The 21610-nt window shown below is 40.9% G+C and overlaps 1 protein-coding gene across 8 annotated transcripts in view; it reads right to left on the reverse strand.

The window, feature by feature from the left end:
- The window catches only part of TRAK1 (trafficking kinesin protein 1), a 209042-nt gene that overhangs the window by 47605 nt on the left and 139827 nt on the right, over window positions 1-21610 (reverse strand). For all 8 annotated transcript variants that reach the window (XM_025212838.1, XM_025212837.1, XM_006031231.3 and 5 more), the window contains 2 exons: window positions 7444-7520; window positions 2699-2815 (listed from right to left, as the gene is read on the reverse strand). In XM_025212838.1, coding sequence (XP_025068623.1) covers window positions 2699-2815; window positions 7444-7520 — 194 coding nt within the window. The remainder of the gene's footprint in view (window positions 1-2698; window positions 2816-7443; window positions 7521-21610) is intronic.

The following is a 21610-nucleotide window of genomic DNA, read 5'->3' on the forward strand; positions in this document are numbered from 1 at the left end:
GTCAGTGGCTTGTAACCAATCACTGAGCGATACACTTGCAAACATATGTATAAAAGGTACCCAAAGGTAGAAACCGGTGGTGCTTGCTTTGCAAATGATTGCCAAGCACCCCTCTCTGCGCAGACTGGAAACAATAAAGATTAAGTTGGATCCCCCACCCCTGTGTGTTCATTGGCAATAGCGCACCGGGCACGAACTCACACTGTCCATTGGGGACAACACTGTTAGCAATTAAATGAAACTGAGAAGGGAAAGGTTCTGTCTGTTTTCAGAAGAAGAAATGAACATTCAAATTAGCTCGTGGAAACATCCAAGAAAGGCTGCTGTTGGTAAAGGAGACATTTCATCTAAAAATGGTAAAGTAGGGCAGAATATAATCAATGGGATAAAAGGATCCACCTTGAATAGAACTGCCTAAATCATGTGTGTTAAAGACATCATAACAGTAATCCTAACATGATCACAGACTGTTCTTGAATTATTTTGGTTTGGGGGGTAGAGGGAGGGAGGCCAGCACATACATACATGCATGCAAGAACAATCTATGTATTTTACTTATGCCCACAAACATATGTGAAGACAATGTGTGCATGACAAAAGACAGGGCCACAGTGATGTGACTTTGAGATTTTATTAGCATGCTTGGAAACATTCCCATCTTACCTACAAGTAGGGAGACACTGCAAGTCAGGATATATCTAGATTTCCTCCAGGCTGTGCCCAGGTGCAGATCCGTGAAGCACACCCCTCTCACTTGATCCCTCTCTGCATGCCAACTCCCAAAAACAAAATCCTAACAGCCTTGCAGCAAACCTTAGCAAGCTGTCAGTGCCACTCTCAGGCTCCCTAACTTGGGAATATTTACTATTTACTCAGGACTGCTATTTCTGGGATTTGGCCTATGTGGAATGGGAGAAGAAGGGCAGAGCATACTTCACAGCAGTGCAAACAGGCATGACAGTAGTTATGTAGAAATACCCTTATACACGTCATGCCTTACAGGTGCTAATGCAAAGTCCTTCTATTTTATGCCACAAACTGATATGGAAGTGTGTCATACACTGCAAATAAAACTTTATTTTAAGAACTGTTTAGATAATTAAAAAAAATATTTATTGGGACTACTCTCTATACAGTCTGTTGGTTTAGCTATTATGGCTCCAAGTATACAAGATTCAAAGAAAGCCACAAAATTATTAGAACTAGCCTAAGATTTTCTTCATACAAAACTGGGCATACAAAACTGCCCTGATTTTTAATCCCAGCATTTTGTTAGAAACTCAGTATGTAGTCCCACTGAAAAAGTGGCAATATCTTAGTGGTGCCAACTTCTTTTCCTTCGTCTCCAAAAAGGCTGGTAATAGTGTGGTTCAACTGCAACACAACTGAAGGTTAGCAAGGAATCTGTTTTTTCCTCCCTCCATAGCAGATCACTTTCCTATACAGTATATTACCCATTTATTGCACATGTATGACTGCTTCATGCACACTTGGTTTATAATCCCATTTAATCCAAAATCTTTGAGCATCTCCATTTACCACCATTTTTACCTATGAATGAAAGAGATTTTTCTGATGGCCCAATTTTTTTTTAAATTTCAGTGGTGCTGAGCCTCTAGCCCGCAGACAAGATCCTGCCCGCAGAGCCATATCATTTGGTCCATGGGGGCCCTCCAGAAATTGGGCATTGGAAAAGCAGTAATAGCATTAATTGCTGCTTCCCTGATGACAAGTTTCCAGATCCATGGGAAACTCTGCAGGCTGGATCACAGCCCCGTATGCTAGACTGCTCTGGCACATGGCTGGATCCAGGCACATGGGGATGGACTAGTGTGTGGCCAGATTCAGACACATGGGGTCACACCTAGGGACTAACCCCACATAGGATCCAGCCTGCCACTAGCCCTACATTTATCACACAATAAATGGGCTACTTGCTCATTAAAGTGTAATGTGCCACATATTCAACCAAATTATCACACAATAAAATGACAATCTCAGCACTCACTTCTAATCCTTCAGGGCAGCAAGCTAACATGCATCAGAGTTGTATTAAAAATGGGGTAATTTTTAGGAAATTTTTATGGCTCTGTTTGAGATGGATTCAGCTGGGATTATGCTGCATCTGGCTTTTCATCCTTGGGACTACTCTGAATAAAATTAGATAGGCAAATAGGCATGAGATTTCCATGACATTGTATGAAGCAAATATGACTCCAAGAATACTTAAATGTTTTTATATATCCTACACCATCATTATATCACACACACATACAGAATATGTATATCAAAATCCTAGCATGTCTTGCTGTCCAAAGTTTATGCACATGTGCTATACTACAGAAACCTAGATACCAATATTTCACCAGTCAGTCACATTTCTATGATCAATCTATACCCATGACAAATTCAGACTGACATCTCATTCATAAAAGATCAAAGAACATTAATGATCTTTAAGGGTGCCTGTAGCCAAAAAGCTTGCAAAGAATAATTATTCCAACTATTTGAGTTGGTCTAATAAAAAATATCAGATTTACCCAAAGAACCTTGTCTGCCTATGTCCTTAGACTAACATGGCTACAACCTATACCCCAAAGAAAATGAATGACACACGAGATGAAACTAAGCAAAAGAGGCCTTTTTTTTTTTAAAGCACCACTGGCTGTAGATGTAGCACGTGTGCATATGTCCTTACCTCTTCTCTGATATGTTCTACCTGCTCCTCAAGCAATTCATTTCTCTCGGTTAGCGTTTTATTCTTCTTTAACAGTGACTGGCCAATCCGAGCAGCTAATTCCAAGTCTCGCTCTTTCTGTGAAATAGAAAGAAAAGAAGGTTGATTTTGAATGTTGTGTTCACTTAGAAAACAACTGGCTCTTCGAAGGAGGATGGAAAGTAAATTTGTCCTACAAAGAAAAGAACGAATGCTCTGCAAAAAAAAGAAACCAATAATTTCTGTTAATTTTCTTGTCCTATTTCTGCTTAGGCTATACCCACATAATTCAGAAACACTGACATGTACAGTTAGTTAATGAACTATACAAATGAAAGCACAGCCTTAGAGGTTTAATGTAAAAATGTTCACGTTAAATTTTCTTCTTGAACTTTTGCACAGGGCTTGTAGGGAGCACTTGGGATTGTATTTTAAGGGCTCTTGAAACATAGCACAAAACAGAACACATTTGGATCTCTCAGCTAATGTATTTCTCAGTTTCTCCATTGCTCCACTTCAAATAAAACAGATTACAGTAACTGTAGAATCACGTTCATTCACAGCCACCAAGTAAATCTTTTCTTTCAATAGCTTCAGAAAAAAAGAAGAAACTGTGTTAAAGTTGCAAGGCTTTATTATCACCATCTATGGTAGAGGAGTAGGTGGCCTATTGCAAAAAGGAGTTGATCAAAGAATAGTGCTGGAAGGTAGGGAAAAGGACATCTAAGAGAGCCGAATGGAAATGGGCAATTAAACAATATTCTATCATAGATTCATAGATTCTAGGGTCCGAAGGGACCTCAGTGGGCCATCTAGTCTGACCCCCTGCCCTGGCAGGAAAGAAAAGGGTCACCAAACCTGGGATCATATGATCCTAGCCAGGTGCCTGTCCAGTCTCCTCTTAAAGACCTCCAAGGATGGGGCGAGCACCACCTCCCTTGGAAACGCATTCCAGATCCTGGCAACCCTGACCATGAAGAACTTTTTTCTACTGTCCAGTCTAAACCTACTCTCCAATATGGACTGAACTTGTTCCCCTGGCTGGTCAGGAACAGAGGCTGTCACCCCACATGACTGGCATGCTTAGTTCCTTCAGTTTTACTAACTTAAATATCTCTTCTTTCTATAGGACTCAAAACTACAGGGAAAAGCTTTTTATGGTTTTCTCTCTCTTTCTTACCCACAAGCAATCAGACAACCTATAAGTAAGTCTCACTAGGGCCACTAGCCCTACGTTTATCGCACAATAAATGGGCTACTTGCTCAATCAAGTGTAATGTGCCACATATTCAACCAAATTATCACACAATAAAATGACAAAACCACATTAAATATGAAACAGCTTTGTGGCTGGTTTGCATAGCACTTTAATTTCAACATGTGGAACAGAACTCTCCTACCCCCAGCTTCTGTGCCCCAAACTACATACGCAGATAGATGCACACCCCAACAGCTATGTAATGAGATATGAGGAATTTCATCCCAAACCACAACAATTGCATATCTTGCCATACCAGATCATAAAACTTTGGCGTGGCAGGATGTGTGCTTTTATGGAAGATCAGGCTTTTGATTAAGCTCTTGGGGGAAAATGGTGTTTTACAGAGTATCATATAACTTTGCATAGGCAGACAAGGTTTTTTGGGTGAATCTGATATCTTTTATTAGACCAACTTAAATAGTTGGAAAACAATTATTAAGCAAGCTTACGGGTTCAAAAACCCTTCATCAGGCTAAGGAAGTTTCAGCAGTTGGTGTGTGCTCTACCTGGATGGAATGAAAAGTAAAGAAGCCAGAGGCTAGGCTGGTATGCATACAAGACAGGTAGTCAGTGAAAATGTAGACTGAGGAGTCAATGGGTGAGAGACAGGTGGGGGGAGAACATACAACTACACCCACATAACTTTGCAGTACTGTATGAGTGCTTCTATAAACAAGAGACTGTTTTTCTTGTTAGATATGTAAAAACCTGTGTGGCAGTGGTGCCATTTCCCCATTTTCCTCTCTTTTTTGCTTAGTTCCTTATTCTGAAAGCTAATTTGGTTCCTTTCAGGTTATATACTGAAAAATATCCACCTTGTAACTTGTTTGCTTTGGCCTGCGATTGTTGGACTCAGTGATAACTTATATTTATTGCTTGTAACTCACACAAAGTTTCTGCAAAGAAGCCAGTGATCAGTCACCAGCAACAGGGGTTTGAATTAACTTAGTTTCAAATGCCTCCACTCAAAATAACAGGAGAAAAGCAGAAACTGTATTTACCAACAGAGTTTGCCCATAAGGCATAAATAAGCGTTACGCTGCTGATCACTGCCATTGTTTTCAAACGTTTCTCAACATATGAGGCCCGGCCTATTGTTGAACTAGAAACCCACAGCTCTTTCTAGCCAAAATGACACATGGACTTCCAGGCTACGTAAGTGCCAAAAGGCCTTAAAAATGAACTTGTGATATACAGCAAACCAACAGCTCCAAAGATACAAGCTGGCCCACTGCACAAGTCCAAAAATGGAAAACATATCTCTTCATACTGTACAGTATTACCCAGAGGAAGGATGAGCCAGTGGTGAGGATTCTAGCGCCTGGTGCGGAAGCCTAGGTTTAATTCCTTGTTCTGCCACAGATTGCACAAGCAACTGCATACAACTCATAAGGTTTGTGCAATAAACTGGGGGCTATGAAGATAATAGCCTGTCTCCTACATCATTGGGATATGTATTAAAATTCTAAGTGCTCAGATACCATGACAACAGGAACCATAGAAGCATCCCAGCTACAAACATATTTATGAAACTGCTGAGGAGGTTAGAAAGCTTACATTCAAGTAAATGCACAAAGCTCTCTTAGGCCGTGCCAACACCCTCGCTTAGGCATGGAGACTAGTCTCCCATACCCTCCCTTCATCTTCTCCCCAGGCAACATAGCCTATTCAGGCTATAAGGCTGGAGTAGTCCCTTTTGAGAGGAGAGACTCAGCATTTCTTTAAAATCCTTCCCTCCCCCCCCCCCCCCCCCCCCAATCTAAATATCATTAATGTGCATAATGGCAGGAAAGGTGCCACCCTCAACTGCTGTACGTGGGAACAGCAGCATAGGATCCTATGACCTATTCTGATGGATACTTTCTTCATCACAGGAGAGGGACTGCATAATCACATCCATACACACAAGAGAGACTGGATACAGAATTTTGGCCTGATAAACATCATAGTGATAAATATTCCCCATACTGAGAAATATTAGTGCATCAGTTCTCTACATATGGCTCACAGAAAATTTCTTCTCGAAGGGGAAAGCACACTATGCTTTAAAAAGCTGGCTCAGGCCATTCCCCGACACTGTTCCCAGAACCTTGCTTGTGATATCAACACAAAATCAGGCTGTGTGGACTCTAGGAAGAGACAGGTGTGGGCAAATCCAGATTACTCAAACCTGCCCCTAATAAAAAAGTGGTGGGGAAGACATCTCCACTTTTCAATAACCAGCCTGGCTAGAAATAATTCTGGATTGGCCCAGTTCCTAAATAAAGAAAACAAATTACTCCTGCCTTTGAAGCTATGAGAGACTATCAGAAATTATCATATAAAAGGAAGCAAGAATATAGTTGTAAGTTTCCAGATACAGCATCTCTGCTGACAAAATCAGGCCAACAAATGCAAGCAAAATAAATCAGCAGAAAGAAGCATGAAGACACAGTATAGGAGAGATTAGAACAGTAATCAACAGATAGTTGATATTCAAGGGCTTTATCAGAGCCTTAATATGGACATACATGGGGAAACTGCTTTAAAAAGATGCAACTAAGCACAAAGGCCTCTGTCCGTCAACCAGATACATTAAGGCCCATGCTTCACCCTTTCTACCAATTCACATACTCAGGCTAGCACTGCATAAAATGGTGGCTGTGTCCTTATACTCAAAGCTTCATAGTATGCAACATTATTTATAAACCTCCAAGGTTTATAAATAAGAATACACTGTTATTCTTTATCTCAACAATGCCTTGCAGATGTGATCTGAGAAAATATATTACTTACTTACTTTTCTTTAAAATTAGCTCTCTTTGGTCAATTTTATTAGGACATTTAGTATGTTTAAATACTATCCTGTAGTTCATTTTTCTCTCTCACAGTTCTTGAGAACTGTAACCCATCATAAACTATTTAAAGCTAATGTGTTAGAATATTTTTAAAAATAAAGGCACCAGAATGTAAAGAAGAAAAAAGCCTGGGGAGACAGGATGAGAAGAATACATTGACTCAGTGGCTATATGCTTTTTTGAAGGTTATAACCACTCAGATACAAATAAAAGTAAACTAAAAATGACTTGGGAGCTTAGCATACTCCTGATTTGAAAGAAAAACTATAATACTATCCATTTTTAAAAATATAATATGCCTGCATATAAACTTCATTCTTCCCTACCCAACTTTCAGTGTAATCACATTTATGTCACTAATTGCATTTTGGTAAGAGTCAAGTAGATTTGCTTTAGCCTTGTGCAAACACATAAGCAATGAATCTGTACAGCTAATATAAATAAACTGAGCACCTTTTGTTAACAAAAAATTTCCCTTACAAATGACATGTAGATGTACAATTAAACTATTTCCTTCACCCTGACTAGCAAAGTTGGAAAAACATAAATATTCTATGTTTACATGTTACAGGATGACTCCTTAGTACTTCTCTCTCAGAATGGGAACTGCCAGGTAAAGAAACACTTGCCTCTTCAAGAAGACGTGTAACAGCATCTATGTCATTGTATGTTTTAGTCATCTGGCCCACTCTTTCAGCACATAAAACTGTAGGAAAACACAAGGTAAACATCTGTTATGCTGGCAATTTCAGTTCAATACAAGCAAACAAACAAAATCAAGAAAATATATACAAAAGAGAAAAGTTTACATTTTAAAGAAGTTTTCCCTAAAGCTGAAACCAGTAAAAAGAAAGTTAATATTCTTAAATAAACTAAGAAGATTACAATGAACAAACAAAAAGTAAATCAGACTTTTGTAAAAACATACACAAAAAAAGCTTATTCACTTTTTTAAAGTCCTGGAGGTATTAGGTTCTTAAAATTATTAGGGCCCTCTGAATAATCTCAACTTTGAAATTTTAAAGTAGTTTATACTGGAGAAATTTAGAGCATAATATTGACATTTACTTTTGATTCAATGCACATTGAAAGAATTTTTAAAAATGAGGTATGATGAATTTCACAGGTAGAATGGAAAACATGGAGTGAAGAAGAAAAAAAGAGCCATAGTAAACCTTATTACTTTTCAAATCATTTAGACAATCAATGCAGTTAACCAAAAAATGGACTTGTACAACCATTTGAATTTAGAAAAGGGGAAAAAAAATGCATATGCAACCTACATAAGGTGCTCTAATGGCACTCTTACATTGAACCTTCTCTCATTTTCTTGCCCAGGTTAGTCCTATCAGAACAGAAGATTGGCAAAGTTGGGCTCTACCACCAAATCTCCATAGCATTTACACAAAGTACATGCAATCTTGATTCTGAATGACCTAAATTGGATACACCTCATAATGCACGTAATAGCAAGGACGTTTCACAAAAAACATTAGTTATTAATAATACTACTAATAAAAGCTTAAGTAATTGAAAGCCAGGTTCTGTTTAAGTTAACAAAATCATTATCATCACCCTGATGCATAATTTAGGAAAGTTAAGTCTGTCTGTAGAATTTTCCTTTGAACCAGGGTCACTATGGCTGCTTAATAGAAAAAAAACCAAAACTATTGGTATTTCCAATGTATAGGAAAAAGGAGTGTGTATGTATGAGTTGGGAGGAGGAGGGAGACAACCACACAGTACCATGGCAAAGGTGGTGTCAGTGGTGCCCTGGCACTGGGTGCTATTTTATGGGAGACTCCAACTCAAACTGGAAGGAATTAGCACACGGGGGGCATGGGGATGATCTGCACAGGACATGCACCATGTTGAATGCCTGGCTATGGCTCTGCACCCACCCAGCACCACTTCCTGCCTCAGTCTTATGCACCCCTTTTGCCACCACTGGTATTTTTATTCTTTAACTACACCCTTCTGGAAAAGGGGAATAGGTAGTAGAGTCAGATAAGTTGATTGCATTGATTTCTGGATAGGGGACTGCTATAAGTAAATTTCTTTAGACTGAAAGTAATTGAAACTGTCAAAGATAAAGCTGATGTAGAGTTTGGGTGAAAGAATCTTAAGGTGCTTTTTCAGTGAAAAAATAGTCCAAATTACATTAAAAAGCCTGTATTAAGAAACTAAAGCTAACACCACAGCTTAGCTGAGATACAACAGTTAGACCAGTGAACAGAAGTACTAACAGTTAGGCACTCAAATCCCTTACCAACCTGAAACACTGAAGGAATACACCACAACAAAAAATGATCAACATATTTTTTATCTACCAAAATACTAATTTAGTACTGACGGTTAATGAACCCCCTACTGACCTTTGTCAAAGAAGAGATATTTAGCTTACAGATCACAGATGATAAACACTATCTTGTTAACATCAACAGTGAGAAAGAAATAGAAGGTGTCCATTTCTTTACTTTTTATATTGTGCTTTTAGGGCCAAATCCTGCACTTAGTGAACTAACTTGATGGATCAGGGACTTTAAGTCACACTGCTCTAAATTTAGTCAAGAACTTGGGAAGGACAACCTAAAACGTTACAGTGAAAACTTTAGACGCCAAAGACACAAGTACAAAAGAGTTCTAAAAGGAGCACAGAATGAAAGTATCATCACATAAACAAGTACAAAAGGTATTTGCAAACCACAGCTGTATGGTTTAGTTTTAGCTAATCAACACTAAAATAGATTTTTATAACTAACAGACAATGGGAGCCAGAACAGCAGATAACTGGGGTAATCATTACATAGAGAATCTTTTCATAGAAACTAAACAGGAAGAAACAGATTTGCATTGACTCTGATCTCAGAAGGCCTGCAGGCAAAAGTTCAGAGGGACTATAAAAACAAACTTCTATACAATCGATGCACAAATCAACATCTAAAAATGCTTACTATAAATACGGCCACAGACAGGCATTTTATTTTCCAAACCTACTGTCACTACACAGTTCCTTTGGTTACAACATTCCCTCAACAGTAATGCAATGTTTGGGACTGTCACTAGCAAACTCATTTTTAAATTAATGCCAAGAGTTGTGTCAGGTCCACTGATTGTGACTATAGCAACTTGGCACCACCCTAGTGATGGGCGATCTACAATCTTAAAACCCAAACAACTAGATAAAAGCATGGTGGCTCCCACAGTGCAAGTAAGGTTGTTTGATTGGAAGGAAGGCTGATAAGGCTGGTACGTGAGGCTGCTCACTCAACTATTTCTTCAGAACTTGCTATATAATGTTTAACAGCATGGTATCAGCATGTTCAGGTATTTACAAATTAATGCCAAACCAAATAATAGCTAAAAGTGTTTTGCATTTGAAAGGTACAAACGTTTTATTTTCAATAAACTTATCTGTGTGGGGGGTGGTAATGATCGTACTATAAATAGTTATGGGGTAGTCGAAGTCCAACTTTCCCTTTGAATTTATATAAAATTAAGCCTTGACAATGACAACAAACCAGTAAACTCTTGAAAACACACTATAATACATACCAAGAGCAACAAACAATAATAAACCTGGTACCCAATGATTTTATGCATCTCACTGGAAATGAGCAACCACCAATGACTCCGCACCACTGTGACACCTTCAGCATGATGTTTCCAAAATAAAATGGAGGCTTAAATATACCACATTATATTCATGTTCATTTACGTGTTCTTAAACTACCTACAAACCCACTTTCCAATGTTTCACGGTATAATGCAACTGAAAGGGGTGAAAGCTGATGGGACAAAAAGAAGAGACTTAGATGGCTGCCTCCTCTCCCTGCTCCACTCAAGGAAAAGATTTGGAGGGGTTGGAGAGAGAGGGAGACAGAGAGGGAGAGAATCCACAAGCTAAGAAACAAACAGAAAAACACAAAAATTCTTCACTGGTAAGGTGCAAAAATATTAGGAAGTCAAAAATGGACTGTTGACAATACTCAGCTAACCAAAAATTGTGGCGAACTAGAAGGACATGCTACTGTACTATGATTATGTGAACGTCTCCTGCGCAAACATTTTATGCTCTTGCCCATGAAGAATGCCAAATAAAATATATATTTCCCTAATGAATGGCATATGATTTATGATGTATCGTCTCTGACGTTCTCATGTTCCTGATGAACATGAGCCTAGGAACACTAGTGTAAAGATAAAGTAAGGGCAAATGAAGGACAATGCACTGTAATATAAAACTCACAGTGCAGAATTACTGACCTCTTTTTTTCCATGTTTGTAAATCAGCAGTATTTTTGCTCAAGGGAGTGACATCCACGCAGGCACATGTGCACCTACCCTCCCCCTTCATCCCCTTAGACAAAATACATTTCAGAACCCAGTGTTTATGTTCACAGTAATGTCAGGTAATTGAGCAGTTACTGTCATGTGAGAGAAATAAGCGTCACAGAGTTCCACAAATTATATAGCAATTTTTCACAATTGCTTTCCAAGCTGAGTTGCATACTTGACATTTCATGATCAGAGAAAAATGTAAATTTATGAACAGAGAGAACTTCTTTTAACAAGTATTCAGTCCAAATACACATAAATATTAATTGGGACATAGGATTCTGCTTTAAGTGTGATTTTTGAGCTACATCCATAAAATACTTTATATGTACAATACATTTGATACAGATTCCAAATTTCTTCCATTGCCTAGGTCTTTAAAAGCACAGACCAAATGCTTTTTTTTCTTTTCATTTTTTTGAGGGGGAGAGGGGAGAAGAGGAAGGAGGTAGGAAAGAATCAGTACACAGGTGTAATGCATGGTAAAATTACCCATGAAGCCAGGATCTGAACAAGGAACAAGACAGTAGGAAGCAGTAAGAGTGCAGCAAGGATCTGATCTCACTTTCAAGGTGAAGTGAAGTATCTGAGGCATTATTTTTCTTAAGCCTGCAAGAGTCAAAGAAAGGAAGGACATACTACGTTGTTTATAACCAAAACCTTTCATCTAAAGCAAAATCTGGCAAGCAATGAAAAAAATTACTAAATGTCTATTAGCTAGATAAAAATTAAATACATAAAAAGAGCTCCTTTCTCCTGAGGACATCAGTCAGACTTCCAGGTGCTGCAAAATGGACTGAGAGCTATATACTCATATACCTCTTGAATTAGGATGTAAACTCTATGGGACAGGTAACATGTCATCTTGCAGTCTTTAAAAGACCACCTTTATGTAGTGCCACAATACAACAATTTTATGACAATAGTGTTATTCATCTTTGTGCTTCTGACTAATGGGTGTCTGGTAAATATGACCACCACCTATACTGCTGGAAGTATAAAGGATCTTTCTAGTTCATGACCTTCAAAGAAAAGTAGGCCTGGAATGGGCCCCATTAAGTTCAACTCCTGCCCAAGGCAGGATCATCCCTATCCAAACTCTACAGCTTTTCTCCAACCTTTTCTTAACATGGTATGAACAACCCTCTTATACAATTACCTAATTTGTAACAGGTAAAGCAGGGGACAAGGACAATACCAATGTCCTATCATTGCAAGGACAAGTAGTAGTTTTGGTAAAACACACTCGAGAGATCCAAGGAGATCCATCACCTGGAGCCTTCGACTGCTGCAAGGAAAGATCGCCTGTGCCAGATGTATCAAACATACAGCCTGTGGGCAGGACCCAGCCCAAAGAGGTAGGTCATCCATCAGAGCCCAGCGCACAAACTACAATATAGCAGTTCCAGCAGCTGCATGGATGAAAGATGCCAAGGCTCACATGATGGATCTCCTTGGATTTCTCAAGTGTCTTTTATCAAACTAATTCTTGCCTGGTCAGTGCCAGGGCACAGTGGCTCTGGAACCCATGGAGTCAATGCCACTGTACCAACATGATTCCAGAAGATGCTGGGTGTTGAGCCCTGAGGGCTGAATCCAGCCTACAGAAGTGGGTCATCCCAACTGCATGAACAACTCGCTTGTACAACTACTAGGCACAATGCCCACAAATGTCAAAACACCCCAACTTGCTACAGGCAAATTAGGGGCAAGGGCACTGTAAATATCAAACTTACAGCCTGTGGGCAGGACCAAGCCCTCACCTAAACCCTGTAACATAAAAAGGGGAGCCGAGCAACGTCTGCACTAATGCTCTCGGTTCCAGAGCCAATTGTGGGTAGTCTGGACCCAGCTCATGGGACCAAATGAGTTTGATGGCCCTGATCTACGCTACTGGTTTCGAGACTCATGCACGAGGCTATTAAAAGTGATCCACAGATCGTACCATACCCTCACACTTTTTTATGAAACATTTGATAACAGGTGGTCTGTAAAAACTGAGGACTGACAGTGCTCTGTTGGTCCAAAAGGTTTGGGAGCTACTGCTCTTTGCGAGTCTATTTCTCCCCCACCCTCTGTATTTGAGCAATCTTCCTTCACAAATAGCTGTAGCTAGTTTTTGTAGCTGCTCCAAGACATCTCAAAGCATAAACGTGATTGCCTGAGCACTTTAGTGCCACACATGACATTCTCCAAAGAGATTAAAACTGACTGATTGTATGTCTTACACTTTGCTACTGTTCAGCAAAGGATAAGCAGCAAAAGGCATGAAATAGACAAAAATGCAACACTGTACTAATCTACATGAGTTTCATTCTTGGAAGGTTATTTATGAAACCTTAAAATGATAGAAACATTATTTAAAATTGAAGCCTAAATTATATAGCTATAGATGGTTTATATTCCCATACTAGCCAAAATAAAAAAAGACTTCCTGATGTCTTCAGACAAGCGAGTGAGGAATTTTTCAAGCTTTGCCACAGATATTGCCCTCACAACTGAAGTCATTGATCCTCTTTGGAATAAACTGACATCCTCCATTTTGATCCAAAACAGCTCAGCTTTAAATGGTCGTATTTCCTATTCCCAGACTTTTCAGGAGAAGGAAGCCTGGTGAGTCCAGCTGGCCTGGGGCCGACACATCAATTTTGTTGCTACACAGGCAGTGTTTTGGGGGAATGACTGCACAAATCTGTATACTGTATTTTAAACGTATTGTTATGGGAACTCTGAGCTTTAGGCATGCATTTTTGTGCACATTGTTACAAGCCAATAAAAACCAATAAAAGCACGCAAGACTACATGCTCCCTAGTTCCTGCAGCCTCTTTCCTCTCACTCCTGAGGTACCAGAGACAATAGGTGCAGCAAAACAAAATGAATGGGAATATCACTAAGTGGCAAAGAAACTATTATAAACCAGCAGGGATCTTGGTTTTCTCTGAGAAAAAATTACAAATTCTCTAATTAAACCCCCCCAAATCCATGATTAACATGAAATGCTATTATATATATGTATGCATGTATATATGTATGTATGTATGTATGTATCAATTGAACACAATGTTTTATTGACATATTTACAATTTTAAAGGAATTTAAAGGCCTAGCAGTGCCTCAATCACTATAATAAAATAAAATCTAAATACCTATAAATTTTGGCATTTGATTCTGGGTTTTTTATCATGAAAAATCAAAGTCGCCCCTGCCTCCTTAGCTCAAGAGAGACAGCTCCAGGCCCTTCACTCCCAAGCCACACCCCACCGCCAGGCCTGCTGGTACCCCGCACTACACCTACAGCCCCCAGCCTCCTCCAGCCCTGCTGGAGGGGGCCCCAGCTGCCAGGGCTACAAAGCCAGGGACCCAGGTCTGCAGTCTCCTGCCCCCCACAGCAGTACCTGAGCTCTGGCTGCCATGGCAGAGCGGAGCCCAGAGCCTGGCTCTCCCCCATCGTGGGCAGCACGGCCGAAGCGGAGCCTGTGGGGGGAGCAGGTGTGGGCTGCCTTCTGCAGGCTCAGGCAGGGGGTGGAACTGGTTTCTTGTTGCTGTGTGCACTCCCTGGGGGATAGGGAGGCACATACCACCTAGATGTGTATGCAGGGTGGGGATGGGCTGCCTGCCATGGGCTCTGGGCTCCTCACCCTGCTGCCCTCCTCTGGAGCCTCTGCAGCCCAGCCGGTGGGACCCAGTGCAGCAGGGCAGAGTGGGGCCGGGTGGAGAAGCTCCTTGCTGCTACAAGCTCTGCGCTGCCCTGGCAATGAGCCCCCTGCCTGCCCCGCAGCAGCAAGGGACACAACTCCACACTGCCACCCTCACTGCTGCGGGGCAGGCTGGGAACACCTCGTCAGGGCAGCATGGAGCTCACAGCAGCAAGCAGCTTCCCCACCCGGCCCTGCTCTGCCCTGTTGTTCTAGGTCCCACCTGGTGGGCTGTGGAGGCCCTAGGGGAGGGCACCCAACCCACACATAGATCTGGGGGGCATGGGTTCCCCCCGACCCCCCTGGGAGTCAGCACAGTGGCAGGAAGCCAGCCCCCCCTCACCCCAGACAAACCACCCGTGGCCCTGTCCCACTCCCTGCTGGGGCCCTGCAGCTGTGCACACAGCCCCAGTCCTCCCCAACTCACTCCCTGTCTTCCTAGGGGGGCCTCAATCCCCTCCTCCACCAGACTTGCCTGTGGGAGCTGCTCTCCAGCCTGGCTGCCTGGTGGCCACGTGCATATACATGCACATGGTGCCCCCTGCTTGACTGCCCTTTCAACCCTCCCCATCAACCCCCAACCCCTTGCAGGCTGGAACTCTGCCAGCCTGCAGAGAGCTCCTCGCAAAACTGCAAAATCTGTGTTTCTCCGTTAAAATGAAACTCCACATTTTTCTTGGGTAAAAGAGGGAATCCAGGTTTTCCCCCTCCCCCCACCTTTTTTCTGTGGGAAATGGAAAACCTGGATCTGTGATGATCAAGTATAAAAACTGTGATCACAACATACCAACTGCCTAGCCACTGTCAATTTACAGCATAGGCAAATGCTAAGAAGAGATTAGAAGGAACATAGTAAAATGGTACCTTGTGCTCAGCCAGCAAACAGATACAATAGCTATTTTTTTCACTAGTAATAATGAACTCTACCGGAAACACTAACACAGATATAAGTCACATTCCTGTCTGCTGTTAGTTTAACTGTAAAGATTGCAAATTAATCTTAATATTAAGAAGCAATTGTATTTTTCTTTGACATTTATAGATTAATTTTTCCAGCTAATCTGCAATTAAAAAAAAAAAAGGAGTTTGCTAGCAAGGTCTCTTAGTGAGTATTTGACCATCTAGGTCCTGATACCAAAGTCTCAAATAGAGCACAGCTTTAATTAGATGCATTACTTATTCTCAAATGGACAACAAATTTGAGAAACAGTAAGTGCAGGGAAAGTGAATATGCCAAGGCTTGTGATAGTAGCCATTTTCAAGAGCTTCTCTGAAGCAAAGGGTGTATACTCTTAAGAGTTTTCATTTGGTACATTTAGTGTACTAGAACTTGACAAAGAAAAACACCCAGAAAACCCCTCCTATTTATTCCCATCAGTGTCATGGTCAGAAGCCTGAACTAATTTGGCAGCACAAGAATAGGATTAACACAGGAAAGGACAATTATTTGGGCCCAAGGGCCACCTTAGAGAGTTTGAGTGAGCTGTTGTGGGCCAGATCAGCTCCCTCACCCCCAACCAACCCACAACAGCTCACCAAAACTCCTTAAGTGGCTAGGCAGAAGGGATGGGGCCCCAGGCAGATGAGGAGCAGCATTTGGGAGCAGGAGGGGGTAGGTGGGGCCAGGGCCAGGATCGGGATTGCAGGGCAGTGACAGTGTGGGACTGGGGCCACTGTCTGCTCCCTGCATCTCCCTGCGATGGGCTCTGGTTCTGCAGGCAGGGACGTGCAGGGAGTGGATTGAAGCTCTGCCCCAGGCCCTCGCCCTGTGCTGTCACTGCCCAGTGATGCCGGGGTCTTCACAGAGACCAGCCAGGACCCACGGCCAGGAGGATGGGATCAGGCTGCAGACGGGCATGGAGTGGCATCCCACCCCTGGGCATCACTTCCTGCCTGCCTGAAGCCCCATCCCATCCCATCCATCCAGCTGAGCACACCCTGATCGGGCTCATCTCCATAGAGACCACACCCGCCTGCTCCATCCAGCACCCCTAACAGTGGGTGTGGGGAGGATAGGCTGGGCTCCTCTGGCAACAGGGCTAGTCCAGCAGCAGAGACTGGCAGGGGCAGCTGGAAGGAGCTGCCACTGTGGGGGCTGCCAGGAAACAAGTTCAGCCACTGCACTGCCCCAGCTCGGCTGTGCACCCAGGGCAGCAGGACTGGCCATGCATGCCACAGCTCAGGCTGCCTGGGCTGGGCAGGGCTGAGGGATGTGCCCCAAGCTGATCAAAATCTCTTGGCAGTCCAAATCCAGCCTGCGGGTCGTATTTTGCCAACCCTAGATTAAGTAGTAAGAACAAAAGATGGTACCACTTCACTTAAATTTGTTTTTTTCCTGCATTTGGAGCTCAAGGTTCCATTGTCGTTCTGAAGATCTTGGCAACAGAAAACTGTTTAACAGAGTTCAATTTAGGAAATTGCCAGTTCTGACAGTTACCTTAAAATGATCTTTTCATCCAGACCTACAGATCAGTGAGATTCTTAAGTCAGACCTACACGTGAACAATGTATGTCCCTCACGGCATTTAAAGCAAGTCAAACCACAATGGTGCAATTAGACTTCTCTCATGACCACACTGGCCCTTATGCAAGGCCCTCTATAAAAGTATTCAAAGGCTGCTAAGCTTCTTCCAGTTTCTCATCAAGAGATGTCTGTGCTGCAATACATTTAAGAAATAATTAAAAAAAAAAAAAAAAAAAAATGATTTCAGTGTAGATGAGATGATTTCCAGATGATTTCCTTACATTCTCAAGAATTTTTAACTGCAAGTGTACATGAAATCCCTCTCTTACATATTTCACTTCCCTTCTTAGGTAGTCAGCTCTTTGAGACAGGAACAGAAGCCATTGTTGTCAAAACCCAGCATAGATATTCTCAGCCTGAATGTTTAGGATCCAATCTTAAACAACATAAGGAAGCTGAATGTTTAGTAAATGGGTATTTAACATTTTCTAGAAGTCAGAGTTAAGCCCTAAAAACACTGTGGCACCAAAAAGTAATCAATCATTTTAAAAAATTGAGCCAAATCGTAACATCTATTTGCTCAGTGAATAATACAACGCAGACAGGATTATGATAGAGGTTTCTGCATGCAGTTGTGATATTAATATGCCTCTGTCAAAATATTAGGCTATACTTGGCGCTCAGAAATTAATCTTTTCTTGAAGAGAAAAGTGGTATTGAAAAAAAAAAAGTTTTGAAGTTTGTTTCTGCTTTTCAAAAGAAGGATCCAAGACATTTCATTTTTAGTTGCAGCCAGATCTGACAACCCCAGTATCAAGTATAAAGTTTAGAAACTGCCTTTATGATAGTAATCAATTTTCTAAAAGTGGAACAGTCTCTAAACACAGTGATCGCTATACAAAATTCCATCAATCAGCACACAAAATCACTACAGCATTCTGAAACCTTCTCATTTTCCTGATAAAACCAAAGTCAACATATTGACCACTACTTTACAATACCCACACTTTGCTGAATGTGTTTAAAGTAAGGGTGCTCAACTCTGGTCCACAGGTCCGTAGGGAGCCCTGCAGGCTGTGGCTCTGAGAGCTAAATTTGATGCGTGGTGCCTGATCCTGGCATGCAGGCCTGAGCAGGGGTGGCACAAGATCCCAGGGCCTGATCCCAGTGTGCAGGGCCAGGCAAGGGTCTGATCCTGGGATACAGGGAAGATACAAGGTCCAATCCTGGCATAGCAGGGCAGCGCAGAGATCTGGGGTCCAATCCTAGTACAAGAGGCCAACATGGGGTCTGACCCCAGTATGTAGGAGCCAGCTCAGGCCACATTGGCATGATCCAGATGTGTGGGGCCAGTCTATACTGCAGACCAACTCCATGCCATTCATTTGGCCTGCGGAGCCAAAATGTTGAGCACCACTGGTTTAGAGGTACACACAACAAATTGCTTAGTACGCAAGACAAAACACAGAAAACTGCCTTTTATATTTTTGTCTTTATGGAGGAGACCAGAAAGCAGTAAATCAACTGATCACATCTAGAGGCTGCCGCATGACCTATACCACTCACAGTGCCAAAATGATCCTTATAGTCTAATAGAAGCATTGGCAAAGTGTTCATGCAGTCGCACTCAGGTGTGCAATAGAAATTGCAAAAACTCTTTGGTTGAACACCCATTCTCTTCTTCCTCTCCCTCGTTTTTCTTACTATTTTAAAAGAAATTTAAAGAAGATAACAAATTGCCTATGACATTATATGCTACCAGTCCGATTCTCCTCTTTCTAGCTTACAAGAAATATTTTGGATGTTTGTACTTTTCCTCATGGTATTTAGTGCTTAAGTCTCCATCAGCTCTCCTCTTGCTTCCTTGCTCAATCACTGCACTCTTACAAGAATTTGTTGTTTTTATGCTGTACAGATACAGTGACAATTTAATGTATTTATATCTATAGACCTGACTACAAATCTTAGATCAGAGTTTCTTTTCTTTCTTATTTTTTTTAAATATCTATAAGATCTTCAGACAGCTCCCAGAATGGCCCAATCATACTGGAGTGGTGAGGGTTCAGTTTGGTCCACTGTACGAGTCAGATACCGTAACTACATAGGTGCATGCTTTTAATTGTTTTTACCTTTTTAAAAAATATTTTTGAAGGAAATACATGCATGCACAAATGGGCATCTTAAGCTTCTCTTTCAGCCCCATAGCAGAGAAAGTCAGGTAAGAAAGAACATTATTAAACACACAAGCAGCACACACTTTATTCTAAACAAAAAACAAAAAAACCCACCCATTTGAAAAATCAACAAATTAAGCACACTTACACTTAAAGAATTCAAACACTAACCCCATTTTAAAAAATCTTTTAAGATCACCTAGAGTTTGACATGGATGCTCTGCTTTTTAGACCATCTTTGAGGCCAACCACATTAACAGCCTTCTGCCCAAGAACCACCCCCCATCTATTAATTCGGTCTTCTCCACTCCTAACTTCCTCCACAGTCTCTAAACAACATTATGTTTTGATAGGGTTTTTCAAGGGACCAGCATTCCTTAACACCCCTGTTGCTTCAGAGGGAATATCTGTGACATGCAAGATGATACCAACTGTACATTTTACCTTAGAGTATCAGGCACACAAGGCAAACACTTAATGGTCATTCAAGAGATTCCTCCAGCTAAAGGGATACTAACTAACTGTCTTCCTCCTCTGTTCTACAGCCCCAATATACTATCTTTACAATGGCTGAGAAATCCATACCAAAAATCCAACCTGACAGCATTAACACCAACTGCAATAGGAGAGGGATACCTTTGTCTGATGTTATGATCAGACGCTCTTGAGATCTGAGTTCATTATAAGTATTTTTGTCCATGTCCTTTATTAAGTATGAAGGTTCTAGCTTTGTTCTTTCATTCACTCTATTGAAGTAACCCACTGCAATTAACTAAAATGGAAAAACTTCTGCTCCATGTCAGAAACCCCGCATAACTTTACACATAGATGCATATCTTTGCATTTCCATGAGAACAATGATAAGAAAAAAGAACTTTCCAAAGTCCATTTACTATTAACTAATTACTACTGACTTAGGCTACAAAGGTTGGCTATATTTACTTCCAAAAAGACGCATACAAATTGAAGACCATCTTACTCAGACTAATAGTGCAGTTTCTCTACAATATTCAGGAGCTGATCAAAGCAAATAAAGCCCAAAATGTAAAACCACACAAACTATTTAGCTTACTTTAACTACATCAGGTTATATAATGTTAGCATTAAATATTTAGTCTCTTTAAATTTTTAAGTACCTTCTTCCAAGATATCAAGGTTTTCATAGTTAAACCTGCGTGTTCTCTCATATTCATTCTTACAGTCACATTCATAGATCTCCTCTTCATTTACCAATTCATTTAATGACATTGCTAAAGTTATCCCAAGGCAGAAATTGTCCCGCGCCTCAGTCCCCAAGGAGACAGCAAGCCATCCCATTGGAGAGATAACAACCCAAGTAAAGTCCCTACAGAGCAGGTACCATCACCCTTGTCAGCCAGCATACTTCAACTAAGACTACTAGGTGATAATTTGTGTACATGTCATTAGCACAACAGCTTTGTAACATACAGAAGAAATGGAGGGGAGGAGCATCTCTATCCTAATTTCTGAAAATATATTATATTGCTCCTGATATAACTTAAAAAGTTATATTTACTTAACAGCTCCATTTGCACATTTTGAATAAACAAGGCTTAGTATGCTGAAAGCTTTTTTTTCTTTTACGAAAAATTAATTCACTTTGGAAAAATAAAAGCTCTCTTCTCCCCTGGTATTCAGAATTAAATGGTAGCGTCCTCCAAGTTTCATAGCAACAAGGAAGTAGAGACTGATACTTGGACTGCTACACCTGTTTGAGGGTGGGGACTTTACACAGCAAATCACCTTTGTAAGTTATTGCCTTCTGCTACAAGTAACAAATTTCACAAGACTTTCGTGAAATTTCACATACATAGTTCTTAAGAACTGCAACCACTGCGTATTATGACTACTGCAGCGTCAGTCAGGCAAAAAATCACATTTAAAAATATTTATATAAATAAAGAAAGAACTGGCTTTTAATTGGTCTCAGCACAGAGAAGAGCAACACAGAAATAACAATAATAATACAATAATAATCATAATAATATTAATCCCCCCATATGATGAACATCCAAAATCTTCATCATAACTTCTCATGGGTATTTTTAGTTTTTTGTTGTTGTTTCGTTCTCCCTGCCCCCAGTCATAACCTACTGCATAACC

The sequence above is a fragment of the Alligator sinensis genome, unplaced genomic scaffold, assembly GCF_000455745.1.
Source record: "Alligator sinensis unplaced genomic scaffold, ASM45574v1 scaffold470_1, whole genome shotgun sequence".
Lineage (NCBI taxonomy): Eukaryota > Metazoa > Chordata > Crocodylia > Alligatoridae > Alligator > Alligator sinensis.